The sequence below is a fragment of the Annulohypoxylon maeteangense genome, assembly GCF_022496945.1.
Source record: "Annulohypoxylon maeteangense strain CBS 123835 unplaced genomic scaffold GGS22scaffold_35, whole genome shotgun sequence".
Lineage (NCBI taxonomy): Eukaryota > Fungi > Ascomycota > Sordariomycetes > Xylariales > Hypoxylaceae > Annulohypoxylon > Annulohypoxylon maeteangense.
The window spans coordinates 18,126-41,984 of NW_025953282.1; the positions used below are offsets into that span (position 1 = coordinate 18,126).

The following is a 23,859-nucleotide window of genomic DNA, read 5'->3' on the forward strand; positions in this document are numbered from 1 at the left end:
ACCTACCTGCTAAAAGCTCAGGATGCGGGGCGTTGCTACCCCGCCGAGCTGCCGACATTCCATCATAGCCCCACGTAGCCCCACGTGCTCTCAGGTATCTACCTATGTACAGTATGTACTAGGTCTAAGGGTCCAAGCCACTTTCAGATTGGGAGCTACTTATGTAACAGAACAGCACAGTGGACCTGATCCTAGAACTGTTTCACAGACCACTTTCAAGCCACAATTGGCGGACTGAACTTCAATTGGCGCCATCATAACAACGTTTATGAGAGGGTCGCGGGCATCCATCACTCACTTTTTAGACCTAAAAGATGGTCACACTGTCTCTAATTAGACAAAATCTTAGATACGCTATGAAGCCTTTGCTCTTGGGCCCTTCCAATGCTTTCAAATCATCCTTGTTATTATAAAAGGCGACCTTGTCGTGGTTTCCCACTTACTTATGGTACATATCATTCATAATTGCTTTGGTTATACGTACCTTCTTTTTAGAATATCAGCATCGTTACTCATATTCATTGCTCTTTCTGCCGCGAAGTGACCTTCAGCCGTCACTGCCTCTCATATCGTCTTGGCTAGATTAACCAGTAGGTAGCTCATTCCAAGCCTAATGTTTCCTGTAATTCGTTTACCTTATAGTAAGAAATTCATCTTGTTTTCTTTTCAACACACCTCGTCAAGGCAGATGCATACCTAGGTACCTATATATACGTGCACATAAGTCGGGTATAGCGTTTACAAGAATAACGAGCTGTATTTATTGTCCATTCACATTCTAGTATTGTCTCTTCACTGCCACCAAGATGAGGACTGACAAGAACACTAAGAGAAACTTGAAGAGGCTCACCAACTCACTTGGCCCAGCCTGGGATCCTCCTATTAGATCTCGCAGAGCTTCAGAAAGTACAACACCTGCTAGAGACTTCTCTGAGCCTATTGATCCTACGGACTCCAATACTAAAAATACCCCCACAACTCCTCGCATCAAAAAAGAAAATCCACCCGAGATGTCTTCGAGAGGAAGTCAACGCAGGGGCCCAAATCGCAACAGCGAGATCGGCGAGCACGGAGAAGAGTTGGGAATGTGGAAGGATATCAAGGACAAGATCCCCGGCGCCGCAGATGCGTTTAATGAGAGCAGTCAACATGTTTTAGAAATCCATAACCAAGAAAAGCTTATGGCAGAGAAAAGAAAAAATGGCAGTAAGTTTAGTTTTCCGCTCTCACTTTATTCACCTCTCATTGTGCGATTATATACGTATGCATTCTAATCAACCTGATTAGCTCTCACGGCTGAAGACCACAATGAGCTTGATAGGCTCTGTCGTAAGGGGGTAAAACTCAATGAGTTGGCCAGCCAAAACATTGCCGAAACTATCGAGAAGCTTAAGGTATTACGTGCCGTGCAGAAGGCCAAGGAAGACCAGCAGGAAGCAAACACGTCCCGAGCAGCTGCTCAGCGAGCTAAGGAATCGGCTGCGGCTGCATCTTCGCTATACGACTTTGACGGAGCCGGCGACTCTCCCGTCCCCTCCCCCAACCCCGGCCTACCCCGTCGCATGGGCGGGGGTAGCAAGGGAGATCGTGACTCGGTGCCACCAAGGCTAGACCGCTCTACTCCGGCAGCCAAGGCGGGTAGTGCCGAGCCGCAGTCCGGACCAGCATCCAGTTCCAGTCGGTCTAAACAGACATTTGCTAAAGATGACGAAGTAGCGTTTAAGCCGAAGCCGATGAGCAATGAACAGACGGACTGGATACTAGGTATCGTCCAAGACGTACGTGGTGACGGAAAGTCGAGACGGTATAGAGTGCTTGATGCCGATGTGGATGAGAATGGCCACCAGAAGGATTTCCGTACCAGCGCCAGCAGTATGATTCTTATTCCAAGGGATGGGACTATTCTACCACCCTTGGAAACAGGCAAGACGGTATTAGCGCTCTACCCAAACACAACAACATTCTATAAGGCCGAAGTCATGGGAATGGACGGCGATGGAAAAGTTAACCTGAAATTCGAGGGCGAGGAGAGCAGCAATACCATGCAAGCTGTTACTCGTCGACATGTAGTGGAATATCGAGGTTGAAGTGTATGAGGCTTGATTGGTTGGTTGGAATATTGGAAGGACGAGTGAAGCTACGGTCCGAGGCTATCTGGTTGGGTGTATGAGACCTGGAAGAGCTCCGATTGAGAACGGCGTGTGGAGTACAAGCTCTGTTCCGAGATTTACTCGGATGGGGGTAGAATTATTGCAGTGTACAAGTCGCTTAGTTAAGGAATAATAGTCTTGCTCCAAAATATGTTGACGTTCTGCGGTTGCCCTCCAACCCCTATCCGAAAACATCGAAATATTAAACACTGAGTAGAAGATTTAGTAGTCCTTCGAATACTAAATTAAGTGGCTAGGTAGGTAGGTTGGCAGGGAAACCTGTATTTAATTCACGATCGAATGAGAAATACGATTTTAGTTCTATAAAAATTACCATCTGACTGGGTATGACATGTAGATACTTGAAACTAAGTCTTCGTCCGCGCGACCACTTAATTGTAGGCTTGAGAGAGGTAAGGAATTAATAGCATAGGTGTCTATCTTAGGATGTAGGTAGGTATTCAACTTAAGTACCTGATGTCAAACATGGCAGCAATTCTAGGTAGGTGGGTTTCCATCTCCAAGTGACTTGGATCTGTACCTAAGATTCATATTATATACCTACCTACCTACCTAGGTACTCAATACCAGATTCAGATTATAAGACGCTTCGCTGAGGTGCCAAGCCATGACCGTCACCCAGTTAAACAGACCGGGTCCAATTAGTCGGCAGTAAAGAATAAAATCTATAAAACCTTGAAAGTTCTATCGGCCTTCCATCCTGTTTTTTATCTGCAATGCACCGAATCTCAACATTCAAGTCTCAGGGCGATGTAAATTGCTGGATCTGGAATATTCCCTACAGCATTTAAGGAGGGGAAAAGGTGACCCTGCATATGCAACTCACCAATCACATCTCTCGGCACCATCAAATGCAGCTCACAACTGCGACAAAAAAAACCCATCGGCCAGGCTCTCCTTCGTCATGGCCGAATGGGCAGCCTGCCGTTTGCTAGATTGGCAACTTAGCTCTGACACGCGAGGATATGGGCTTTGCTACCTTTTTATCTACTTACCTACATACATAGGGTAGAAACCCTTTTCGATCTCTTTCGCCAAGGAAAAGAGTCATTTATCATCAGGGATCAATAGGTGAAATGACCCGCGAACGAATGCGGGAAATCCGATGGATCTTATTCGGGGCTTGTGAAAAAATGATGTATCGTCCAATAGCTGCCAACCTGCGAGTTTCTAGGATGCATGTGTTGGTACTCTTCGCATACATGATAGTCTGCATCACGGCAGCCGGGGGGGGATTGGATGGAGTGGATGGATGAGCATGATATACCTGAGATCTTATTAGCTGAGAATCCCGTGGAATAGGTCGTGGAAGTTATTAAAGCGCGTCTAAATAGTTCTTATTCCCTGTTGTGCCTGTATTTGGTCCTGATCTAAGACTCTCCTGTTTGCTCTTCTGTGACAGCCTTGTCGTTTTCACGATATCTCCAATTCCACTTAGGTACTAATTGTATATCTTAATGAGCTGGTCTCAATAATATATTACCTCCATTCGGCCGTATAATCTACATATTTTAGCCTCACTCCCCATCTCCTTGAAACCGGCTGTATCCTCAAGCCCTGCGAGAAATCGTTGACGATCATCAAACTCATAATACGGCACTACAAAACTCGCAGCGATGTTTGCAATCATCGTTCTTACCACCCTACTGAGTCTTGCGGAGGCCAGCTTCAAAACACCAAGGACTGCGCTTCCTCCAAGCCCGAGTCTTTCTTCCACAACAGCGACGTCAGTGGTAGAATCGCTGATCTCAACAGTCGCGACAAGCAGCATACCTCCAACCCAACCTAGCGTGTCAAGTACATGCGCTCCACAGCCGAAGAGTTCTGCTGCCGCTGAGACCCGGTGTTCTGCTTTACCATCGAATGTGCCTACATCTATATCGACTGCAAGTGCGGGCAGCCCTGAAATAACACCATCACCCGAATCAGACTCTCCAGGGGCCAACTTCCATGAGATGGGTGTCAAGTACGTTCAGACTACATATTGGAGTTGCGTTACATTTCCCCTCGAAACGCATTGCGGTTGGCACCAGCCTATCCTAGATGCTGGAGCTGGTAGAATACGATGCGAAGGCAGTGGACAGGCAGCTTTGCGCGCGGGTATCGTGGCTGGTGTTGTCGCTGGTGGGTTGGCGCTTGGGATCTAGTATCCGATATCTGAGCAGAGCACCTCTGCCTATTTGGCTTCTTTCCTTTGGGTCGATACCCCGGATAACCTGTGAAATTATTTATGATAAGTTTGCGCGACATGGGACATTGTATATCTGGGAATATTGAGGCGTCTCGGAGTTAGCAGAGGGGTGGAAATGAATGTATGGTTAGCGAATAACACGCAAAAAGGTCACTTATGATGATGAATCTCAAATCGTGATTGCCATGTCAACTCCTTGATTTATGCTATCGTGGGGAAATCATCAAATTCATTCCGTCACGCCTCGAGGAAAAGTTCCTAAAACCGTATCTCGACTAGTAGTAGGAAGCAGGATGCAGAGAGATGCATTATCGCATGTAATGCACAGAGCCAGTGCCAAAGCCGAGCCGAACCCACTCCGCGAAGACCATAAAAACCCATAAGCCCATCGTTTATTTCTCCTTCTTCGCCTTGGCACCCTTGACCTTGGCCGTTCCGCGTAGGGTCTTCTGGCGGTTCTTGCGTTGTTTGCCTGTATTTCATCGTGTTAGTGCCAACAACTGCCAATGACCCCTCCAAGATCTCTAAGCCTTGGATATAAGATATATGAATAAAAAAACGTACGCTGCTGTCGGGATGCTCGTTCGCGCTTGGTGGCCAGGCCGACACGGACAAGTCGGTACTGGGGCTCGAACTTCTTCATGGCCTCGGGAGAATCGTAGACGAGGGCGAAACCGGTCGTCTTGCCGCCACCGAATTGTGTTCGTAGACCGAAGACGGAGACCTGGTCCTTCTGAGCCTTGTACATGGAGGATAGCTTGTCGCGAAGCTGGTCCTTGGAGATGTTGGGACGGCCGGGGTGGAGAATGTCACTGTATATGTAAAAACCCATCATTAGCTAACCAATCCAATTTCGCAAATTCGACATATCCGTGTTGATTCTTATTTTTCGCGATATATTATGGATGGATGCGATGTCATACGACGGTATATGACAAAAGATCCTGCGAAATGCGTGAAAAGATCAGGCGAAGGGTTCAAACGTACACGACCATCTGCTTGCGACCGAGGAGAGGGTTGCGGATAAACTTGCGGGTTCGCAAGGTGACAGGAGTCTCGGAGTCAGCCATGTTGGCGGTTGACGATTGTCGAGGATCGAAATGAACTGTCTGGGGGTGAGAGGTTGGCGTTGAGACAGAACTTCTGAACTTCTCGATGTTGCTAGTAGTATTGATTTCGATGAAAGTGGAAAAATCCTTGGACAGGTAAAATTCATTAGTCGAAAGTGGGTTTGTGTGATTGGGGCTAACAATTCACTGGTCCGTGCTTTCACCAGAGCTCTAGCGGCATCGAATGTGCACATAGGAATTGTGTTAGGCGAGGTTAAAACCCTAAGAAATTTGATGAGCCTGATAAGCTGATAAGAGTAAGAATAGTACTAGTAGGTACTAAGTACCTATCTATGTACAATACAAGCCACTTCATGTAACGATCAGCCACATCAGATCATTATGTATATAAATATTATTACCAACTTTCGAAGTTCCAGATCAATTACTTTAACGTTCTCAGATTTCATCAATCAACAATATGGCGCAAGAACAAGTCAACACAAAAAACCAAATCATTTATCGCTTCTGTCGCCAATATCTCCAATTAGAGAGAGATCTAGATTACCCTTCGCCTACACTCTTACGCGAGGCTGATGTTCAAAATTCTCTTTACAATCAGATTTTTAGAGACGGAGCTCTTAATTATTATCCTCCCCCGAGATACCAGCTGAGAGTCTTGAAGGAACTCATGTCCAAGATCGAAGCGAGTATCGAGGATTGGGATAGCCATGTAAGGGAGCAATGTTCCTTGCTAATACGTAAATGCCATTCATGCTCCGTGTGACTTTCCTTTGCCATGTAGCCATGGCTGATTCCTATCTCTTTCTCAGGGAATATCCGACGACTTAATGTCATCCCTCTCTAATCTCCTTGCTCTTCCGCTCCCATCGGAAATCACTGCTGCCCAACAAAAGTCATATGTGACATACTCTCCTTCATTACTTAATGTCTCAACTAGTCATCATGGTTCTCTTCCAGCCCAAGTTACATTATTGGAGTCGCGAAACCTCATCTCTGCCTTTGGAACGACTGGTTTACGCACTTGGGAGGCTGCTCTTCATCTCGGACAGTTCCTCAGTACTAATCCATCTATCATCCACAACAAGACTGTCCTGGAGTTAGGAGCGGGCACCGGGTACTTATCCATACTCTGCGCCAAATTCATGGCTCCTACTATGGTCATCGCCTCCGATGGTTCTGATGATGTAGTGGCAAATCTTCCTGAGAATTTTTTTCTAAACGGGCTTCAGGAGTCGGAGATGATCCGAGCTATGGACGTCAAATGGGGACACGCTCTTGTAGGGACGGAGGATGAGCATTGGAATGGCGGCAGACCAATTGACGTCGTTCTCGCTGCCGATGTCACCTACGACAAGGGCATAATCCCCGCTCTCATCGGCACTCTAGAGGAACTAGTGGGGATGTTCCCGCATGTTGCCATTTACATCGCAGCCACCGAAAGGAATCGAGAAACATTCGAGGTCTTCCTTAATGCCTGTGAGGAGAGATATCTCAACATTGACGAGATTTATTACGAACTCCCACGCAGAAAAGACCAATATGGTCCATTTTACAGCGACCAGGTGCCGATTAGGATATGCAGAATACTAAAGTAATAGGAGTTCCTGAAATCTTATAGCGTCATTCACTTAGCTTTATATTTTGCATTAGGTATCCTCGTGTTGGCCCTCAACATTACTCCATCGCCAGTTACCTCCTCGCGCGGAATAGATCATCAGTTTGCTTGGTTTTAGGATGGGATGAAAGTGGATAATATGTGGTGGTCGGTTGTTAAGTCGCACGAAATCCCCTTTGGTAAGGCTTCCCGCGTCCGTCCGTCCCACGTGTACAACACAGCACGACGTGCAAACAATATATTACGGTATTAATATGCTTCCATGCGATGTTAAAATTCGAAACCTACCTAGCTCAGTAACACTTATTCATCTTCCTTCATCCCTAATTGCCTACCTTATATCCTAATGAAGACATCACTCAAAACCAGGCTCAGTAGTCATGTTGTCTAGAGCAATATCTATTTTATTAACCCTAAGTAACAGTTGCCAAGCCGTGGTCAAATTCACGACAGATCGATGGGAGGTTGATGATGAAATGGGACTTGTCCTTACATGGGCTGATGCTATCGGCGTGGTTAATATCGACTTCACGAATGTGGCGACAGAGGGACCTACACGACCCAACAATATTGCGAAAGGTTGGAGTATTCTTATATTAGACTCATATCGCCATCTAACCGCTTACAAGTCTTCTAGATTATACAGGTAACAACACATTCGTATGGAGGCCGAATGTCGACCTCGCCCCGGGTGATTACGTCTTCCACATCAAAGACGAATGGAGTAAGGATGAGTCGCCGAGGCTGACACTTTCTGCCTTCTTTGCCCGCTCTCCATACGTATGACTATATCTCTAAAATTGCGTGCACATTTTCATCTAACAAAGTGTATTACAGAACAACATGCCTCGGGATAGGGATACCAGTAAAAGTAACGGTAGCGATGGGAGTGGCGATGATGGCATTGGGCCCAGTACCGCGGCTGGAATAGGGGTTGGCTCCACCCTCGGAGGAATACTCCTACTCGCCCTGGTTGCTTTTCTAGTCTACCGTGGGCGGCAGAATAAGACTAGGTTGGAAGACCAAGAAACCAACGAACGGATTGAGGGAAAACAGAAACAGAAGGAACCTCGACTCGAAATCTACGAGAGCTAAGCACAGGACTTACCTAGGTACGCTAGGGTTTCTAAACGATAATTCTCGGCTTTAACCTGCCTAGGTACCTAGGTACCTAGTACCTGTGCAGGTCTTAGGTCAGTCCGAAGTATAGTCATGTTCTTCAAGGTTATCGTCGCCATAGCCTCCTAAATATTTTCCGTACTTTCGCCATATTACTCGAATGTGACTGCTGCTGTGATTTAAGCCATGCTATAGTAACCTTTCTGGTGTTTAGATGGGGTATTCTCGATTCGTGTTCTGCAAGTAGTTGAGCTGTCAAATCTTTTGCTCTTTCGCTGACTTTAGGAGGTAGATCGTCGTCAAACCTCTTCGTCCAATATTCGATAACACGATCCAAGGCAGTATGCCCTAGAGAGGTAGGCTCAGTGACTTCGGGACCATGGTCTAAAAGATACAGGACGGATCCGGGCATCCCCGCTTGGTGTAAATCTTCCACGAATCGTGGCGGTCTCTGGTAGATAGAAGACGAACTGTTAGAAGGTCTGGGTGGAATTTGATGCCACACGCCAATATCGCGCCAGTACGCAACTACCATTGTAGCTTTTATATATATTATATCGACGGAGTTCAAGTAGTTTTCGTATTCCTCCTCACAGAATTTCGCAAAATACGCCTGGTCCTGCTTAACGACATAACCGTTTTCTAAAATGAAGCGGAATATGGCGAGATGTTTTCGTAACGATAGATTATTAGCTAGACGTAATTCTAGCAGTTCTTCTTCCGTGTTTTTGAAAACGTCGGGTTCGTAGCGTAGCTTCTCCTTCAGGTATACTTGCAGATTGCAATGTAAGGCAAGAGCCAATGGACCGTTCAAAGACGTGTCGTCGAAGCAGTACGGATAATGATCACTGGGAATGCCATCAATAAAATATTTGAGGCTGCGTCCCGTTGTCAACTCATGATTCAAGAGTTGTTCGACACATGATTCTTCTTCCGTAATTAGGTAATATTTAGCCAGGAATGTGTGGCCATTCTCTCCACCTCTTCTGTCTTTCGGGCTTAAGATGGCCAAGAAGATCTGGTTAAAATCCCGGCTGCGGACAAACTCTTTAACCGTTTGATGTATGAATTGGACTGCTGGTTGACCTTTTCTATCATTTAAAACGTTGATGACCTCGACCAGGTTACCCGTGCTGGTCAATATTCTGTTGTTCATCTTGGCGAACATTCCACCACTGTACTCCCCCTGATGCACAGTTTCACGGCAAGCCCCATAGCCGGATTCCCTAGAGCACTCAACTATTTCAACAATTTCAGATGGCCGATGGATCTTCCTTGTCTTCGAGAGTATTTCGAATATTACGAATGCATCTCGGCGGTGACTCTCCTGTATACGATAGATAGTTCGAATGTAGTACTTTTGCAAGTCGGACGGGATTGAGTTGAGGATGTTTGCAAGCTCCTGATGGTTGTTTCTTCTGGGAGCTTCGCTTATTAATTCATGTAACGCCAACTTGACCCAGAGGAAAACTCCGTTTGCTTTGTCAATGACGTCTGGTATGATGGGGCTTAATGTGACAGAGATCTGGTCGCTTGTTAAATCGACCATACCCCAGCAGTAATTTTCAATATCGTCTTTCGTGTAGTCTTGGAGTTGTATTGATGCGACATCTTCAAATTGACGTTTGAATTCATCCCAGGGACGGCTAGAAAAGAGTATTTTTATCTCTGTGTGCGAGCCGGCTGTTGCATCCAGGAGGTCTTGCAGAAAGCGACAGATGAACCCAGGCTGCCCATCATACTCGTCCAGTGCGTCAAGGAGAAGGAATATCTTCAAGCCTAAAATGTTTTGCTGAAGTATGTGGCGTAGACAGTTTTCTAAAACATCAAGAGTCCAAGATTCAACTCGTCGCCGCTTCGGGGGAAGACATTTGAAAACATGCTCCATGAACTCGGTAACTCTCACCCCTGATCGTTGAGCTTGATCGATGATCTGGTGAATGATGCTTCTGAGAAGACCTTCAAATGACTTTTGCAGTAAGTCGCCCCTGTCGTGGAAGAAGAACATGGCAGATATACCTAAAGCTCCGGATGAAAACTTATGAATGTGTTCCCAAGTACGATTATTCTCGGCGATAAACTTCATCAGTGTCGACTTTCCCGAGCCTGGTTTCCCGTGAATCCAGAAGAAGCCAACTCCATCCCTCAGCCAGCTTGGGAAAGAGGATCTATCAGCATCAAAAACCCATTCAAATGTGTGTTCGAAGTTTTTGTCGATCGTGTTGAAGCGGTGGTCTTGACCCGGAATCAATAGCGACTCCATCAGATCTGTTCTTAATAGGTAAATATGATATATGGAACAGGAGGGTGCGTTTTTTACTTACTCTTTGCGGACCAGCTCTCAGACTCATCGCGGCCCGTTGGCGCAACTTCTATGGTATCATATGACTCAGAAATCAAAGGTATTTCATCTATCGTCCGGACAACATCCTCACGCAACTCTCTTAGCTTACTTTTCACGATACTGAAGTTTGGGTCAGCGTTTCTAAATTTGACCATTTCGGAGTGATTCTCGTTAATGGGAAAGGTGCTGAGTGGTCGTGAGTTATAGATATTCCGGGTTGCTGATTCCTTTGAAACTAATATATCCTCTAACCCAGCCCTTCTAAAGGATCCATCAGGCATTTTCTGCAAACGATTAGACACTTATAGACCGGCAAGCACATGGCGAAGTAAACTCTTATAACTCACCATAACAGTTGGTGACATCTTGGTCTCGTAGCCCCAATAAATGTGCATACTTCTGGTTAGGGAGAGGCCTGAGAAGCTGTCGTCCAGGTCTTGCAGATATTTCGAACCTCTGGATAGATTTTGGACCATCTGATCATTTTTCTGGCCTTTGACCATCGTTGAAAGATGTTCAACGGACATGCCCTGACTAGGAACGCCAAAGAAAATCCCCCCTTTAAAGAGATTAAGGATATGTGCATTCTGCTCATCACTGTCCGCTAATATTGTGAACGCCTCCTTTAGGACAATACCGCCGAGGCTATGGGCTAAGAAAATCAACGGCTTTGCACTTGGAAGACTCTGCCCAGAGGCTTTGATGTGACCAATAAGAGATATCGCCAGATCTTGGATGGACTGAAAAGATTTGCTACCCACAAGGGCAGTATCGTACCCGTAGATGCTGATCCTCGTCTCAGGCATGATGCTGGGTAGTTCGTCTCGGATCCACATGAAGCTTTTGTCTTTCCCTTTTGGTTGCCATGAGCCGAAGGGGTGGCTTGCCAAACCCGAGATAGCAATGCAGCTTAATGGAAGCCAAATATCAGTATACATAAAAATCATTATATAGGTAGGTAGGTATGTAAGACAGTCTCGTTAGCACTTACTCAAAACTACATTTCTCTTGTTCGACATCATTCAGGGGCGTTATCCCCATGAAGTGGGTGTCAATGATTAGAGCCTTTTCCAACCCAACCACGGCCAATGTCCATTCATTATTCTCGGTTTGTTCTTCAATCAGGGCCGGGAGTTTACGGAACATTAGTGTTCCTACTTTGGTCGGAGGTCTCGCCCATGGATCCAAATTTGTTGCCAGAGACTGGATGGCAATGTCGCTGGGCGCGACATCTCCAAGTTCTCGGCTGAGCAGCTCAGCGGTTCCCGATCTGTCTAAATAGATCGGGCATCCTCTCAACCGATAGACCCTGGGCTTCGGTGAGCTGGAAGCCATAGCCTGCAATCACATGACTGGTCTGAGGTAGAAGAAATTCTAAATAAATGGGCGATCCCTAGATATTTTGTGTGAAAGTAAGAGATGAGAAAAAAAAGATGATCAAGAAGGCTGAAGTGTATTCTCCACTCCGTCGTTGGCTGAAGCTATTCTGACCTATCAGCATCAGCCAGAACTTACGCATATGATACCTAATGTGTGACGAATCAGCGTCTTATCCAATGATAGAAAAGCTGCCTTCTGGTAAACCCCATAACCGAATTATCTAGCGATGTTCCTCCAACAAGGTACGATTAACTAACTACCTATTAGATACTCTCTTAACATCATATACATATATTAAGCATCTATTACGACGATCAACGTACCTCACGTAAACACCTACCACCGAAACCCCGCCACGAACGAAGCCACCAAAGCCCACCCCGCTTCCAGCCAGACCGAAGCCTCGTCGATTTCTCAATAAAAACCCTCCCAAGACCCCACCGACTACCTCTTCTACGAACGAAGCGCAACCCGCCTTTCCCGCTTACGCTCGTAGCTCTAGCTCGCCGAGCTACCGGCGCCCGCAGCTGGTGAATCGCGCTGTCGTCATAACTAAGCGCGAGGCAGCCATTGGTCACCGAGAAACTTTTTAGAAGGGTGTATGAGTAGTATTATATGGTACATAACCTTCTTCGAGCGGTATTTTGGCTGGCTGTTCGTTGGGTTCGTGTACGTAGGTAAACGTAGTGTTGTGGTCGTTGTAGGTAGGTCTCGCGACTAACATGCTCAGTAGAAATAGAAACTTTTAGAATCTCGGTCTGGGTGTCACCGTTACTGGGCTCGGGGTGCTCTGCCTGGCGCTGGGTTCCATCGTGATACTTTATCTACTACGTAGGTACCTACAAATAAACGATAAAACATAAGTCTTTGAATAGAAGAGGTTTAATTACTTTGCTATATTGTACTTCGTATGTAGGTAGGTACTGAAATTGTGAATATTAACTTTTATTAGATTCTAGCATTGTAGCATATGTTGCCCTGTCATCTAGTGTGAGTAGAAACACTTTATAGGGCACATCAGACTTATTAGAATACTCCACGGCCAAGTAAACATCGTCATTGATCATGTTGTTCATGCTGAATAGCGACGATACAAGACTCGATTCACCACTAATAAAAAACCCTAGTTCAACTGAGATTACGATGATTGACTTTAGCATACATGACATCACAGCGAGACCGCTAGCAGATATAGACTTGGCATTCAATTATCATTGTGCCATTGGATCACTACCTAGGTACTTCAGGAGTTGGACAAGTACCTCTATCGATGTAGACGTTCCAACCGAGGAGCTGAGCCCCAGCCCGCACAGCTTAGGAGGGAATCGCATCCACAAGAGTCGTCAGTGAGATGCTTCCTCAGCGAGGATCCCTCCAAACACAACGCATTTAGAAATGAATAAAATGTGTGGTTTGTGAGAGAGAATGACGTGAAGTATAAACAGCAAAAGAATCCCACCCACGGGGTTTTTTCTCTCCAAGCCGCTCTATCCCCTCAAAGAAGTGTATCGCCGGATGCTGGTTGGGGGTCCTCGGTATTGCAAACGAAAATCAACGTATCGGAATGCCGCCAACCCCCCTAATCCAGGTTCCGGTACCGCCAAAAAAACAAATCGCGAAAAGAAATGGCCATTCTGATCTCCAGTCAAGTCCCGTCCATTCGTACGTAATCTCTGCTCGGAGGGATCTACCACTCCGACGCAATAGTCGTGAAGAGACAAGAGACGTTCGGAGCATGCGATCATTATTGCGTCAAAAAGAAATTGGGGCCGATTATGCCTTAAGCCACCACGACGCCACCCTTGCGCTTCTCGGCGCTGGTAAGGACGAGCATAGGCGCTTTCCGCTGCCCATCGATCAACTCGGTCTTGCCTGGTCGTTGGGAACCATTCTTGAAAACGCTCGCAAAGCTGCCTTCGCCCTCACCGCTGCTAGACAGGCTATCGACACTCTTGCGCGACTTCTGGCGCGAGCCCGGTCGATCGGAGCCAATAGCTCCCCAGCTGCCACTGGTGGAAGTCCTGGAACTAGCCAGACTCGGCTCCGCGTCGCCGGAGAGGCTGCCCGAGCCACTACGCCCAGAGTCAGACTCGTTGTCGGTCACAGGGCTGCCGACTTCCTCGGCACTCTCGGATACGGGGCTCATGCTTCCGCAGCTACTACCCGTACCCTTACGTCTAACCATACCAGCCTTCACTAAGTTATGGACAGCAGAGCGACGAGTTCGCGCCGCAAAGTTCTTGCTGCCCTCGTGCTTAGCAGTAGGTTTCGCCCTAAGCTCATCCAACGCCGGAGGGCCACGAGGCTGACGGATCGGATGCTCGCCAGCACGACCTTGACCGGGACCATAACCACCATTAGTCATGGGCGATAGAGGGAAAGAAGCGGTCTTTGGGCCAGCGGACTTCGGTGCTTCGTCCGTCGATAGAGATAGCCCCTTGTTGACACCAGCTAGAGACGATGACTTCTTATGGCCTCGGCGAAAAGCGTTGGCAGAGGGGGGGGGCAGAGGTGTGGGCTCTGCCGTTAACTCCACCTTTTTCGGGGGCGAGGTAGTTCGGAACGTGGGCGGGCTGTTTTCGGCAGGAGGCGGCGAAACTTGAACACGAGGAGTACTGTTGCTCGGTTGGTGGCGGTTGTAACCCTGAGGGGTGCCGGGAGCTCGCTCTACGTAGCTGTTGTTGGCGTTGCTCATCTGGCTGACACCTTGATCGATATAGTACACTTGCTGACCGGACGCGGGATCGAAATAGGTGTACAAATTTTGCTGGGTCGGAATTGACGAGGCCATCGATTGTTGGAGGTTCTTGAGCTGCTGTTGCTGGTGATATAAATTCTGCAAGGCCATTTGCTGCTGTAGTACTGACTGTCCGCTGAGACTCATGCTTTGGAACTGCTGAGCGGCAGCTTGGACACTAAGCAACTGCTGCTGTAGTCTCTGCTGTTGCTGGGCGAGGTACATATTGGTGGCCACCAATTGAGCATATAGGGAAGGATCCATCTGATCTTGAACCTGCTCATCGAGATGAAGCTCGGGAGGTGCCAGAATCTGCTCAGCGGTATACTGCTGGTGGCTCATGTTCATCATTTGATTGTAGCCCTGCTGCTGCTGCTGGTGATGGTGATGATGATGTTGTTGCTGCTGCTGAGATGAAAGACGAGGAAGAGAAGTCTTGGGACCGACATACATGTTCTCTTGGCTCCCGTACATGTTACCGACGATGCTATTCCTACCATGTACATGAGTAGGTGGGACAGCAGAGGTGGGAGAGGCGGCAGCGAAAGATGTCGCCGTAGCCGATTTCGGTGCCGTTCTGAGGCCTGCAAGCAGGTGAGATCGACTAGTTCGCGGAGTTGGAACACCGTTGTCCTTGTGCTCGGATGCAGCTTTGATGGTCTCGAAGGACAGGGGCTTAATGTTCTGGCCACCGCCGCGACGTGAAGCTAACCCTCCGGTAGGCATTCCTAACCCAGTCGAGGTAAACCCGTTATGCGCCATTTGAGCGAGACCGCCGGTGTCCATTGCTCAAATTAATTGGAAAGATGTGATCTCTCGATTGAATAACTACCTGAGGCGAAGTCGAGGTACGAAATTCGAATACGAACGATGGCGAGAGGACGATTAGAATAGAAATCTAGTAAGGAATGGATGATTGCCTCTAGAATAATAGGGCGATCAAAGGGATATTACAACAGAAGTAGATTGGTGATAACAATAGTGAGTCGAGAAGGTTGTGATTAATGCGAAGGTATAGTTGGTACTGTCGGGATTGACGATTGCGTGGTATGTGGCCAGACAATCGGCGCAACGGCTAACGATGTAGCAATTGGGAAGAATGTCGTATCAAACGCGTGTTTGCCGGCAGGATCCAACAAAACCAAGAAGGCAGTTTTGTTGATGCTGATGATAGAAATTGGTGAACAAGAAACAGAAGAGGGTGCGAGTAGATGCAGTTGTCGTCGTACTATTTTACTCCTGGGGTGATATTAAAATATTCCGTAGTCGTGTCCGAATGAGCGACAGACGTAGCCAATAATGGAGAAACTGCGTAATGAGGTTCTAAGAACGAGGACTAGCAAGAGCGAAACTCGATGATCCGGGATGAGGTTTCCGAATTAATCCTGGTCAAAGAAAAGTCAAGAAACCGGAGGTTGATGCAAAAGACGATGCGGAAAGACCACGATGTCGAAATTACGCAGGGACGAAATAGAAGGGCTATTAGAGGCTAAAGCTTCCTTCTTTGTTCTCTTGACTCGTCCGAGAGCGGCTTAACCGGGCAAGGCGGGAATCCTGATCCTGATAGATTGGCTGTTGCCGACTTGTGTTACTTTGCTTTGTTTCTGTTCCTTAGGTGGATGTCCCCGACAAATACCTCGGGAAAGTTGGAAAAGACTTCCTTGTTTGCCAGTGGTTCCAATGAAAGAAGTGAGAGCGAGAAAATGTCTGATGCAAACCACTCTAAATTGTCAGGCTTTTTTATGGTGTTTCTTTTCCTTACTTCTCCTTAACATGTAGTATGCAGCTCCTCCGTATCGGGTTGACGTAGTTGGGAGGGGACGCGAAATTATTGGGTCAGTCAAGTATAGGGTATACGTAAAAGCGATGCGAATCGAAAATGGCGAAAAAATACGTCGATAATTTGTACAATGATTAAGAAGTTGATGGTGTGGATTGAATCTTCCGCGGCTTTTTCTTTCTCTTTTTGTTTTTCTTGTCTTTTTCCTATTTCCCTGGTCCTGCTGCGAAAAAAATGCTGGGCTGGATTGACGATGGTGGCGAATTGTCTTCTTCTCGAGAGAACGCGATGCTGCTGCAACTTGTTTTTTTGACTTTTGACGAAACGACGATGGACAAGCCAACGACGGGATGAACTAATTGATTTTTGGCGCGCGCACACAAAAAGGGGAGAACCTCGAGGAGGATTAGGAACCAACGGACAGAGGGAGAATAAAGGAAGGGCAATTTGCGATCGAGGGGGGAAGAAGGAGGGGGAGGAGGAAGAAAGAGAAGATGGACAAAAAAAGTTGAGAGATGGAGAGAGAGAGAAATGTGTGATAGATGAAAGAGAAAGGTACTTGTGTGTGGTCCGCGAATGGCCAGGAGGAAGGAACAAATAGAGTGGGAAAAGTGAAAATTGCTGCAGTGGGTTTTTTAGAAGTGGGCAGGTAGTCTCAAGCTTGGTTTCTTTGGGTCAGGCCAGCAAATACACCTGCAGCAAGTACGCAGGAAGTACCCTAATGTCAGAAATGTACCTAAATCTAGGGTACCTTAGACTGCTAATTGTACGGCAGGCAGGTCGGTACCTTCTACCTAAGAATTATCCGTGGATGAATTATTTGCACGTTTATCAAGAAAAAACGCAGGAACCACCAACTGCACTGTGTACCTTCAGCCCAGTACCTCTGATACTTTACATACCCCTAGACCCGGTTGATGAGACGTAGCTGGAATATTTGATTGGCTATAGGAGTTCATTTTTGCCGCGACGATGGGGTACTAGCGAGTCCCAAGTGGATCCTGGACATCAAATTGGCCACTAAAATTCAATATCCGTCTGATGAGAATTTTAGAGAGTACCTGGGCAAGCATCCGCACCTTCGCCTTACGTACATAAAAAATCTCTTGTCAAGAGAAGGCACCAAATTTGATTTGATCGAATGTCTTTACTTACATGTATTTAACCACCATCTCATACACGTATATTTTCACTATGTCTATCATAAAATGTTGATATTGGAAGATAAGTGAAGTTCATTAATAAAGAGCGATGGGAGTAAGAATTTATATTACCCAAGTAATCCATAGGTATTACATAGGAAAGGAGAATGAAGTTGAATGTTAGATCGAAGAAATATTGAAGGGAATGTCACTGACTGACACTGACACGAGCAGGTAACGCCACAAATTGAGGGACCTTTAGATTCTTATTGGTTTGTCTGGCTCAGCAGACCAGAAGGCAATGTACTATGTATCGTACAGTATGGATGATTAAGATCTAAAAGGAGTTGTGGTGTGATGGCCAGCGCAGTTCTAAAGTGGTACCATCCCGTTCAACCCATTCAATCCGCTCAACCTGTGATGGATGGATTTCAATCTTTCGTCGCGGGGATCAAGGGCTGACCAACTAAAAGATAGTTCTCCCCTAAAAAGGGGTCCGTAAGGAAATTTTAGCCAAGCTTGCTGACAGGGGCTCATTATGATAGTACCTTTGTACATACAACCCTAACGAACCCTGTAAAACCTGCTAAACACAGGTACCGCCGAATTGTCGTGTCGTAAATGCCCTGTCTTAAACCTTGGAACCTTCGATGGTGGAAATGTCCAAATATACATAGTACCAAGAATATTGTTGATTTCGCACTATGGACATACCTTTCAACTTTTCATAGCAACTCAGTCGTCTTGAAAAGAAGCAGAGAAGGCAAAATTGAGTTAGAATGTAACTACATGTGCTTACCTACTAGGTAGGTACCTATGTAGGACATTGTATATACCTGTAACTTGCCACTGTACAATACTTCACCTACCTAGTAGGTACATAGGTAGGTAGGTACCTAGAGGTAACCTTGAAAGTATTCCTAATATGGTTAATATTCCCTCCTTTTATAACTTCGTATCCATCAAATTAAGACCACCGACCAATCAATATTAATCGTACATTCTAAATACATAATGCCTTTTCTTATTTAAATTATGCATCTCGTTATTTCTTGTCTACCTTTGTCGTTATATATTATGTGTTATGGGTTTTAATCCTGTTCGCAAACTATCCCACATGTATGATTGTCCTCCAACTTAGGAAGCTTAGAAGCTTAGAAGCTCCTAATAGTCCGACAGGTGCCTTGATTTAGTATAGTGAATAGGAGAAAAAATATTAGAAAAGAACATGAGAAGAATACATATTGAAGGAAATAGAGGGGGGGGGAAAAGCTTGACTTACTTCGCTCTGGAGTTCCGGGCATCACCTCTTTTCGTCTAGCTTCTGCATCCAAGAGGCGCGCGTAAGAAAAGGAAGAGGCAAAAGGGTCAGAAGGATGTTGATGATTGGCGAAACGGGTTCGAATGGGTTTGTCATCGCCCAGATTCAGAATTCAGAGGATTCCTGCCATGCGTATGGGGAAATTGAACCCCTGTGATCGACCTACCATGCTAACACGGTCGTTTCATGTGTTTGAAACCCAGCACATCATCATGGAGTAGTGGGTGGAGGTGTTCGGGGGGACATGATATGCAGGCATGGCTTTCGCATTGATCATCCGAACATGCCTAGATAACTTCCTGCAGTTGAAGACTTCGTCGCCATCAACCAGACGATCTGTCCTCCGGATCTGGCCGATACTAGAAAGATATTGTCCCTATGACAAGAGTCTCACGATGCTATATACTACCTACCTACCAGGCACCTAACTCAGTATGTAGGTATGTAGTGACAATAATCGGCAGCATCAAAATTCGCCGCAACCAAGAACTGCTAGGGTAATGTATCGCATCAAGACAACACCCAGTCACCGTTACAATCGCAACCCCCAAGATCTAGCTCTCCTGATTCAGGTCGGTTACCCAACTACGCCGGTCTAATTTAGTCGGTTCATACATCGCGATTCGCGACAAGGCTAGCACGCGAACTACATATCCCAACTTCAAGGTTAAGATTCGAACCCTTGTATCACTTGATGTCCACTGTCCAGAGAGTCTACAGTACTATTATTGTCAAATATCTATGCAAGTTACAAATCCCACAACTTTCCAATCAGGCGATCGACATCAGACTATTCCTGATGTATGAGAGAATAATGAAAGATCACCCAGCTACTAACCTTACCCGTTTTCTGTGAGCCATAATAGCCCTAAAACCAAGAGACGGGGAGCTGCTCCAATTGCTAAAAACGTCTGAGACATTCACGTCTACAGTCCCACCATGTGCCCCCGAAGAGTGGGGTGCCCTCGTAGGCTTCATACGTACATACATTCTCGAAGTTGACGAAGAATAACGACCCACGGACCTTCAGGAGTTCGTGGGTAAAGGTCGAGCGACCCTTGCAGTTTGGAAGGAGTCACATCTGCTTCTCGAAATCCGAAACATGAGTAGGTAGGTAGGTACATACGATCAATCACCACGACATAACCACGCTGAGCGCGTCTAAACTCTCCGTCGTCTATTTAACGCCAACTACGAAACAAACAAACAAGCTTCTACCCACTACGTAGGTAACTATTTGGTCCGATACGTACCTAGTACCTATATACCCGCGGCTACGAAGCCAGCCAGCTTTTGAATTAACAAACGTTTAAAGAAACACCACACATGCAATATTCACGTCTTTATCAATTTACATTCCGATGCAACCCATTCCGAGACCTACAGGTGTACGGCGACCCAGCCGGCCGTTTACTTCGCTTATCACCGCTATGAGAAGCTGGACAAAAACCGATGACTCCCGAGTCTTTATATAAATGTGGTGCGCAGCCACGTGTTCAACCTCCCTGAGTGATAATCCGGGGAAGGATTAAGGATAGTCAGTATATGTCTACCTAGTAAATACCTACCTATTAAGCAAGTAGATACCTACTTATCTAAGCGTATAGGTATAAGTAGGTATGTTCTTGTAGGTAAGTACTAACCTAATCAAACAAATTATTGAAAGATGTCACTTCTACCTCAAAGTTACACTTGTTGACGGCTTGTTGACCCCCAAATTAGAAGGTCTTCATCACATTTCATCCTCCCTTACTTATGTTTAAATTTGAGTGAGATATGCATGCTGCAGGGCGACCTCTTACTAAACCCATCTTAGCCGTCTGGTTCCAGTTCTCACTGCAGAAGGCTACATTCGGATCATACACTATACATATATGCAAGCTCATCTACTGCATACGCATAGTACCTATCTACCTAGGTATACATACAATATAGTGTAACCTGCATCACGCCCCTGCGCACACGCGGCGCTTAAAAATGACGAACCCACGAGCTCGAGACTCAAGCGCCCGCCCGTTCGTGCGCGGCATCGGCATCGGCAGGCCATCGAAGAGACCGCCGATCTGGATCCCAATTATATCATCATAAATTATCCTACGTGGCTCCATTGACGGCGGCCAATTAACATTCGCAGCTCCTATTTGCTCTTCCATGCAGCGGGTGGCTTAGAATTCCCAGTTGCTTGGCTTCATCGCAAACCACTGACGGCACGTAAAGTGCTTGGCCCGCGGGCAGACAGACCTGGTTGGCTAGATGGACATGCCGATAGATGGCAGCTGAAGCTTGCTTTCTGCGGGGGTTAAATCGAGTCCTACACCAAGCCGCAATTCCACGTGCTCGACTTACTTGCATTCAAGTGTGCCCCTTACGTGCTTGAGAAAAGCCACTTGGGGATTTGCCAATTCCATCATGGTGGCAGTAGATATTAGGTAGGTATCGTGTCTCAAGGCTGTGTACTACATACCATTGTAACAATGAGAATCATCTTCCTACCGTCACACACAGCCTTGAAGGGGCAATACGTAATATTTTGTACCCAAAATATCCTCGCAGCGAATAAACGACACGTGACAGAGGAAACAGCTTCAATCTCCCAATTAAGAAGACAGAAAATATAACATGTCAAATAACACAACACCTCGATACGATAAGAAAAGAAATCGCATAAAATTTGTAAAAGTGTCGTCTCGTTACTTGGGCATTATATCAATCTATAATACCTTCCACTTCCCTAGTCGTGGTGTCTTGAGTCAACTGTGCAATAATAGGTACCTACCTCTAGGTAGGTAGGTAAGTAAATTTCATCCGTCACATCACCTGTGACGATAGGTGATAGAAGCTTTTCAAATTCACCAAATCCAATCCATAAAACCATCCTTCCCAAAGCGTTTTACCGAAAATTTAGCGTAAGTGAACTAAGTACTACCTAGGTATATAGCTCATCTACCAGTCTCCTCTGTGAACAATCACCTAGGAACCAACTAATCCCAAACATACCTACTAAATAGTCACAGCGCCCATACGTTCGCTCGAATATCCAGCCACGCTATAAGGTTAGCCACACCTCCCCTTCAGTTCAGTAACTCCTCTCTCGATGTGATATACCGCATGGCAAAGTTAATGAAGAAGCTTACTTCAATCTCAACATGGAAGGATGAGTCATTGCTGTACGTCCTCTCCCCGCAAATATATGTCATTACCTAGGGGCGCAACATTATGAGTGTATTCATCTCTTGAGGATGCACATGCTATAGAGGTGAACCTAGGTAGGTAGGTACGCATGACACGCGATGGTGGTTCATGAGGCATCTAGAGTAACCCTTTCGAGAGGGGACAGAGCTTTCACGTCAGTTCCCCAACAATCGTGTATCATCGATAACAGCTCTAACCCTTACGCTTGCTGAACATCCTAACGAATACCTATCGGATTTGGCTGGGGCCGAGAACATGGTATTAATGTTGGCATGATATAAACGAATAGCTGCTAATCCAATATTCTCTAGTGCCAAAAGCTAGCTACCTACTTAACGTGTGAATAACCCGAGAGTTGTCCAGTATCAAATAAACCCAGCTCCTTCATCTACACCTAGGCAGGCAACAAACAAAATGCTAAACAAGCCATATTCACTTACGAGTCATATAGTTACCCTAAATAAAATAACGTCATGGCTGTTGGTAAGAGTAGGAAAGGGATCCTATCGCTCTTCTAAGGCAACTAAAACTCGTGAAAGCGACCTCCTTTGATAGCGGTGCCTTGGTCAGGAACATACTAGGCCAAGAAAGACTCGCCTGGTTCCTAACGTATTATAGGAGGCCATAAAGCTAGTGGTTGGAAGCGTTGAGAACTATCTTAGTGGACACTTGGTTCATCACGCATGTGTTAGGTAATACTACCTGCTAGGTAGTCGTAGGCAGGTAGGCAGGTATACATAGAATATTTGGGCAGACAAGCAATGGGAAGCTCATCATATGTATGATTTGCCTTCGAGATTGTCCTAGATCTCATCCGAGAGCAGGTAGAAGGGCTTACTACGCTGAGTGTTCATGGACACCGTCGTACCATCGTTTATACTACCCACTCAGGGGGCAAATAGACCTACATAAGTCCTAGGTCACCGCCACCAAATAGAACTCGGCCACCTCGATGATGGGGGGTTAATGAGATACCTAGGTAATCAAGTGAGTCATTCCATAGGTCGCATGGGGATTTCTATAGAATGATATAGCATATCGAAGTAACCTGTCATGACGCAGCTGTCTGAATATTGTTAAACCTAGATTTGAAGATCTATGAAGACGCTATCTTCGAAACTCTTCAACATTATTTAGTGATCCTAGTGTTGATATTATAAGATTACTTGGTTATACCAGCACTTTCTGAACTCGATCCATATATGTGATCATTTCTATCTGCCTGCTGTTGAAGGCTCGTTACTTGATCGCTAGGATAAGTACCTACAGTAGGTACCTATCGACTGGTCAATAGGAGTCAAAGCAAGGGTTATTTTCCAGGGCACCAAATCACGATCTGGTTTAACGTATGATGTGGTTAAGGGCTGTATCTTGTGCTGCGTACCTACCTAATACTACTTCTCTCTTTCTTTAATGCCACAAGTGCTTCCCATAAAGCTATGACCTTTCCTTGTGACCCTTTGTGAACATGGAAAGTCTCGACAACTCTATGAGTGATCCATGGATGCAATTTATCGTAAAAATTGGGTGGGTATTAGAGAATTCTTTCGAGGGACATCTTACAAGTAAGATCAAACCTTGACGTAATGTTTTAAATATGTTTTGCGGCTATCATACCTAGGTACATATGCCCTGAAGTGTGTATTGAGTCTCGTTGAATGTGAAAATAAACTACTTACTCTTGACCAGCAACTGGGTCTCAGCTCATGATCAACGCTTACACGTAGGCTCTCGGACCGACTGCCATAAACTGGTAGTGCAGCAATGCAGATAGGTACCTAGGTATATTGGGTA

General features: G+C 46.0%; 6 protein-coding genes across 6 annotated transcripts; 3 read left to right on the forward strand and 3 right to left on the reverse strand.

The window, feature by feature from the left end:
• Window positions 1-1,010: 1,010 nt before the first annotated feature.
• On the forward strand, window positions 1,011-2,087 carry GGS22DRAFT_182692 (SGF29 tudor-like domain-containing protein; the record flags this gene model as incomplete). Its single annotated transcript, XM_047963998.1, has 2 exons — window positions 1,011-1,206; window positions 1,288-2,087. 2 exons carry the CDS (start codon window positions 1,011-1,013, stop codon window positions 2,085-2,087), a joined length of 996 nt encoding a protein of 331 aa, XP_047813759.1.
• A 1,420-nt stretch (window positions 2,088-3,507) lies between these two features.
• GGS22DRAFT_102185 (uncharacterized protein) lies at window positions 3,508-4,536 on the forward strand. Its single transcript, XM_047957712.1, has one exon. It carries the CDS (start codon window positions 3,788-3,790, stop codon window positions 4,316-4,318), a length of 531 nt encoding a protein of 176 aa, XP_047813760.1. The 5' UTR covers window positions 3,508-3,787; the 3' UTR covers window positions 4,319-4,536.
• On the reverse strand, window positions 4,537-5,625 carry GGS22DRAFT_102184 (putative 40S ribosomal protein S24). The gene is made up of 3 exons (XM_047957711.1): window positions 5,350-5,625; window positions 4,927-5,174; window positions 4,537-4,834 (listed from the first exon to the last, which is right to left on the reverse strand). The coding sequence occupies exons 1-3, from the start codon at window positions 5,430-5,432 to the stop codon at window positions 4,755-4,757; spliced, it is 411 nt and encodes a 136-aa protein (XP_047813761.1). The 5' UTR covers window positions 5,433-5,625; the 3' UTR covers window positions 4,537-4,754.
• Window positions 5,626-5,892: 267 nt separating this feature from the next.
• On the forward strand, window positions 5,893-8,145 carry GGS22DRAFT_193765 (putative methyltransferase-domain-containing protein; the record flags this gene model as incomplete). Its single annotated transcript, XM_047965419.1, has 5 exons — window positions 5,893-6,144; window positions 6,245-7,026; window positions 7,475-7,629; window positions 7,688-7,830; window positions 7,888-8,145. 5 exons carry the CDS (start codon window positions 5,893-5,895, stop codon window positions 8,143-8,145), a joined length of 1,590 nt encoding a protein of 529 aa, XP_047813762.1.
• Window positions 7,633-11,909, reverse strand: GGS22DRAFT_176360 (uncharacterized protein). The gene is made up of 4 exons (XM_047963400.1): window positions 11,505-11,909; window positions 10,861-11,422; window positions 10,494-10,797; window positions 7,633-10,437 (listed from the first exon to the last, which is right to left on the reverse strand). The coding sequence occupies exons 1-4, from the start codon at window positions 11,846-11,848 to the stop codon at window positions 8,276-8,278; spliced, it is 3,372 nt and encodes a 1,123-aa protein (XP_047813763.1). The 5' UTR covers window positions 11,849-11,909; the 3' UTR covers window positions 7,633-8,275.
• Window positions 11,910-13,673: 1,764 nt separating this feature from the next.
• GGS22DRAFT_182696 (uncharacterized protein) lies at window positions 13,674-15,392 on the reverse strand (the record flags this gene model as incomplete). The annotated part of the gene is made up of 1 exon (XM_047963999.1): window positions 13,674-15,392. One exon carries the CDS (start codon window positions 15,390-15,392, stop codon window positions 13,674-13,676), a length of 1,719 nt encoding a protein of 572 aa, XP_047813764.1.
• Window positions 15,393-23,859: the final 8,467 nt, after the last annotated feature.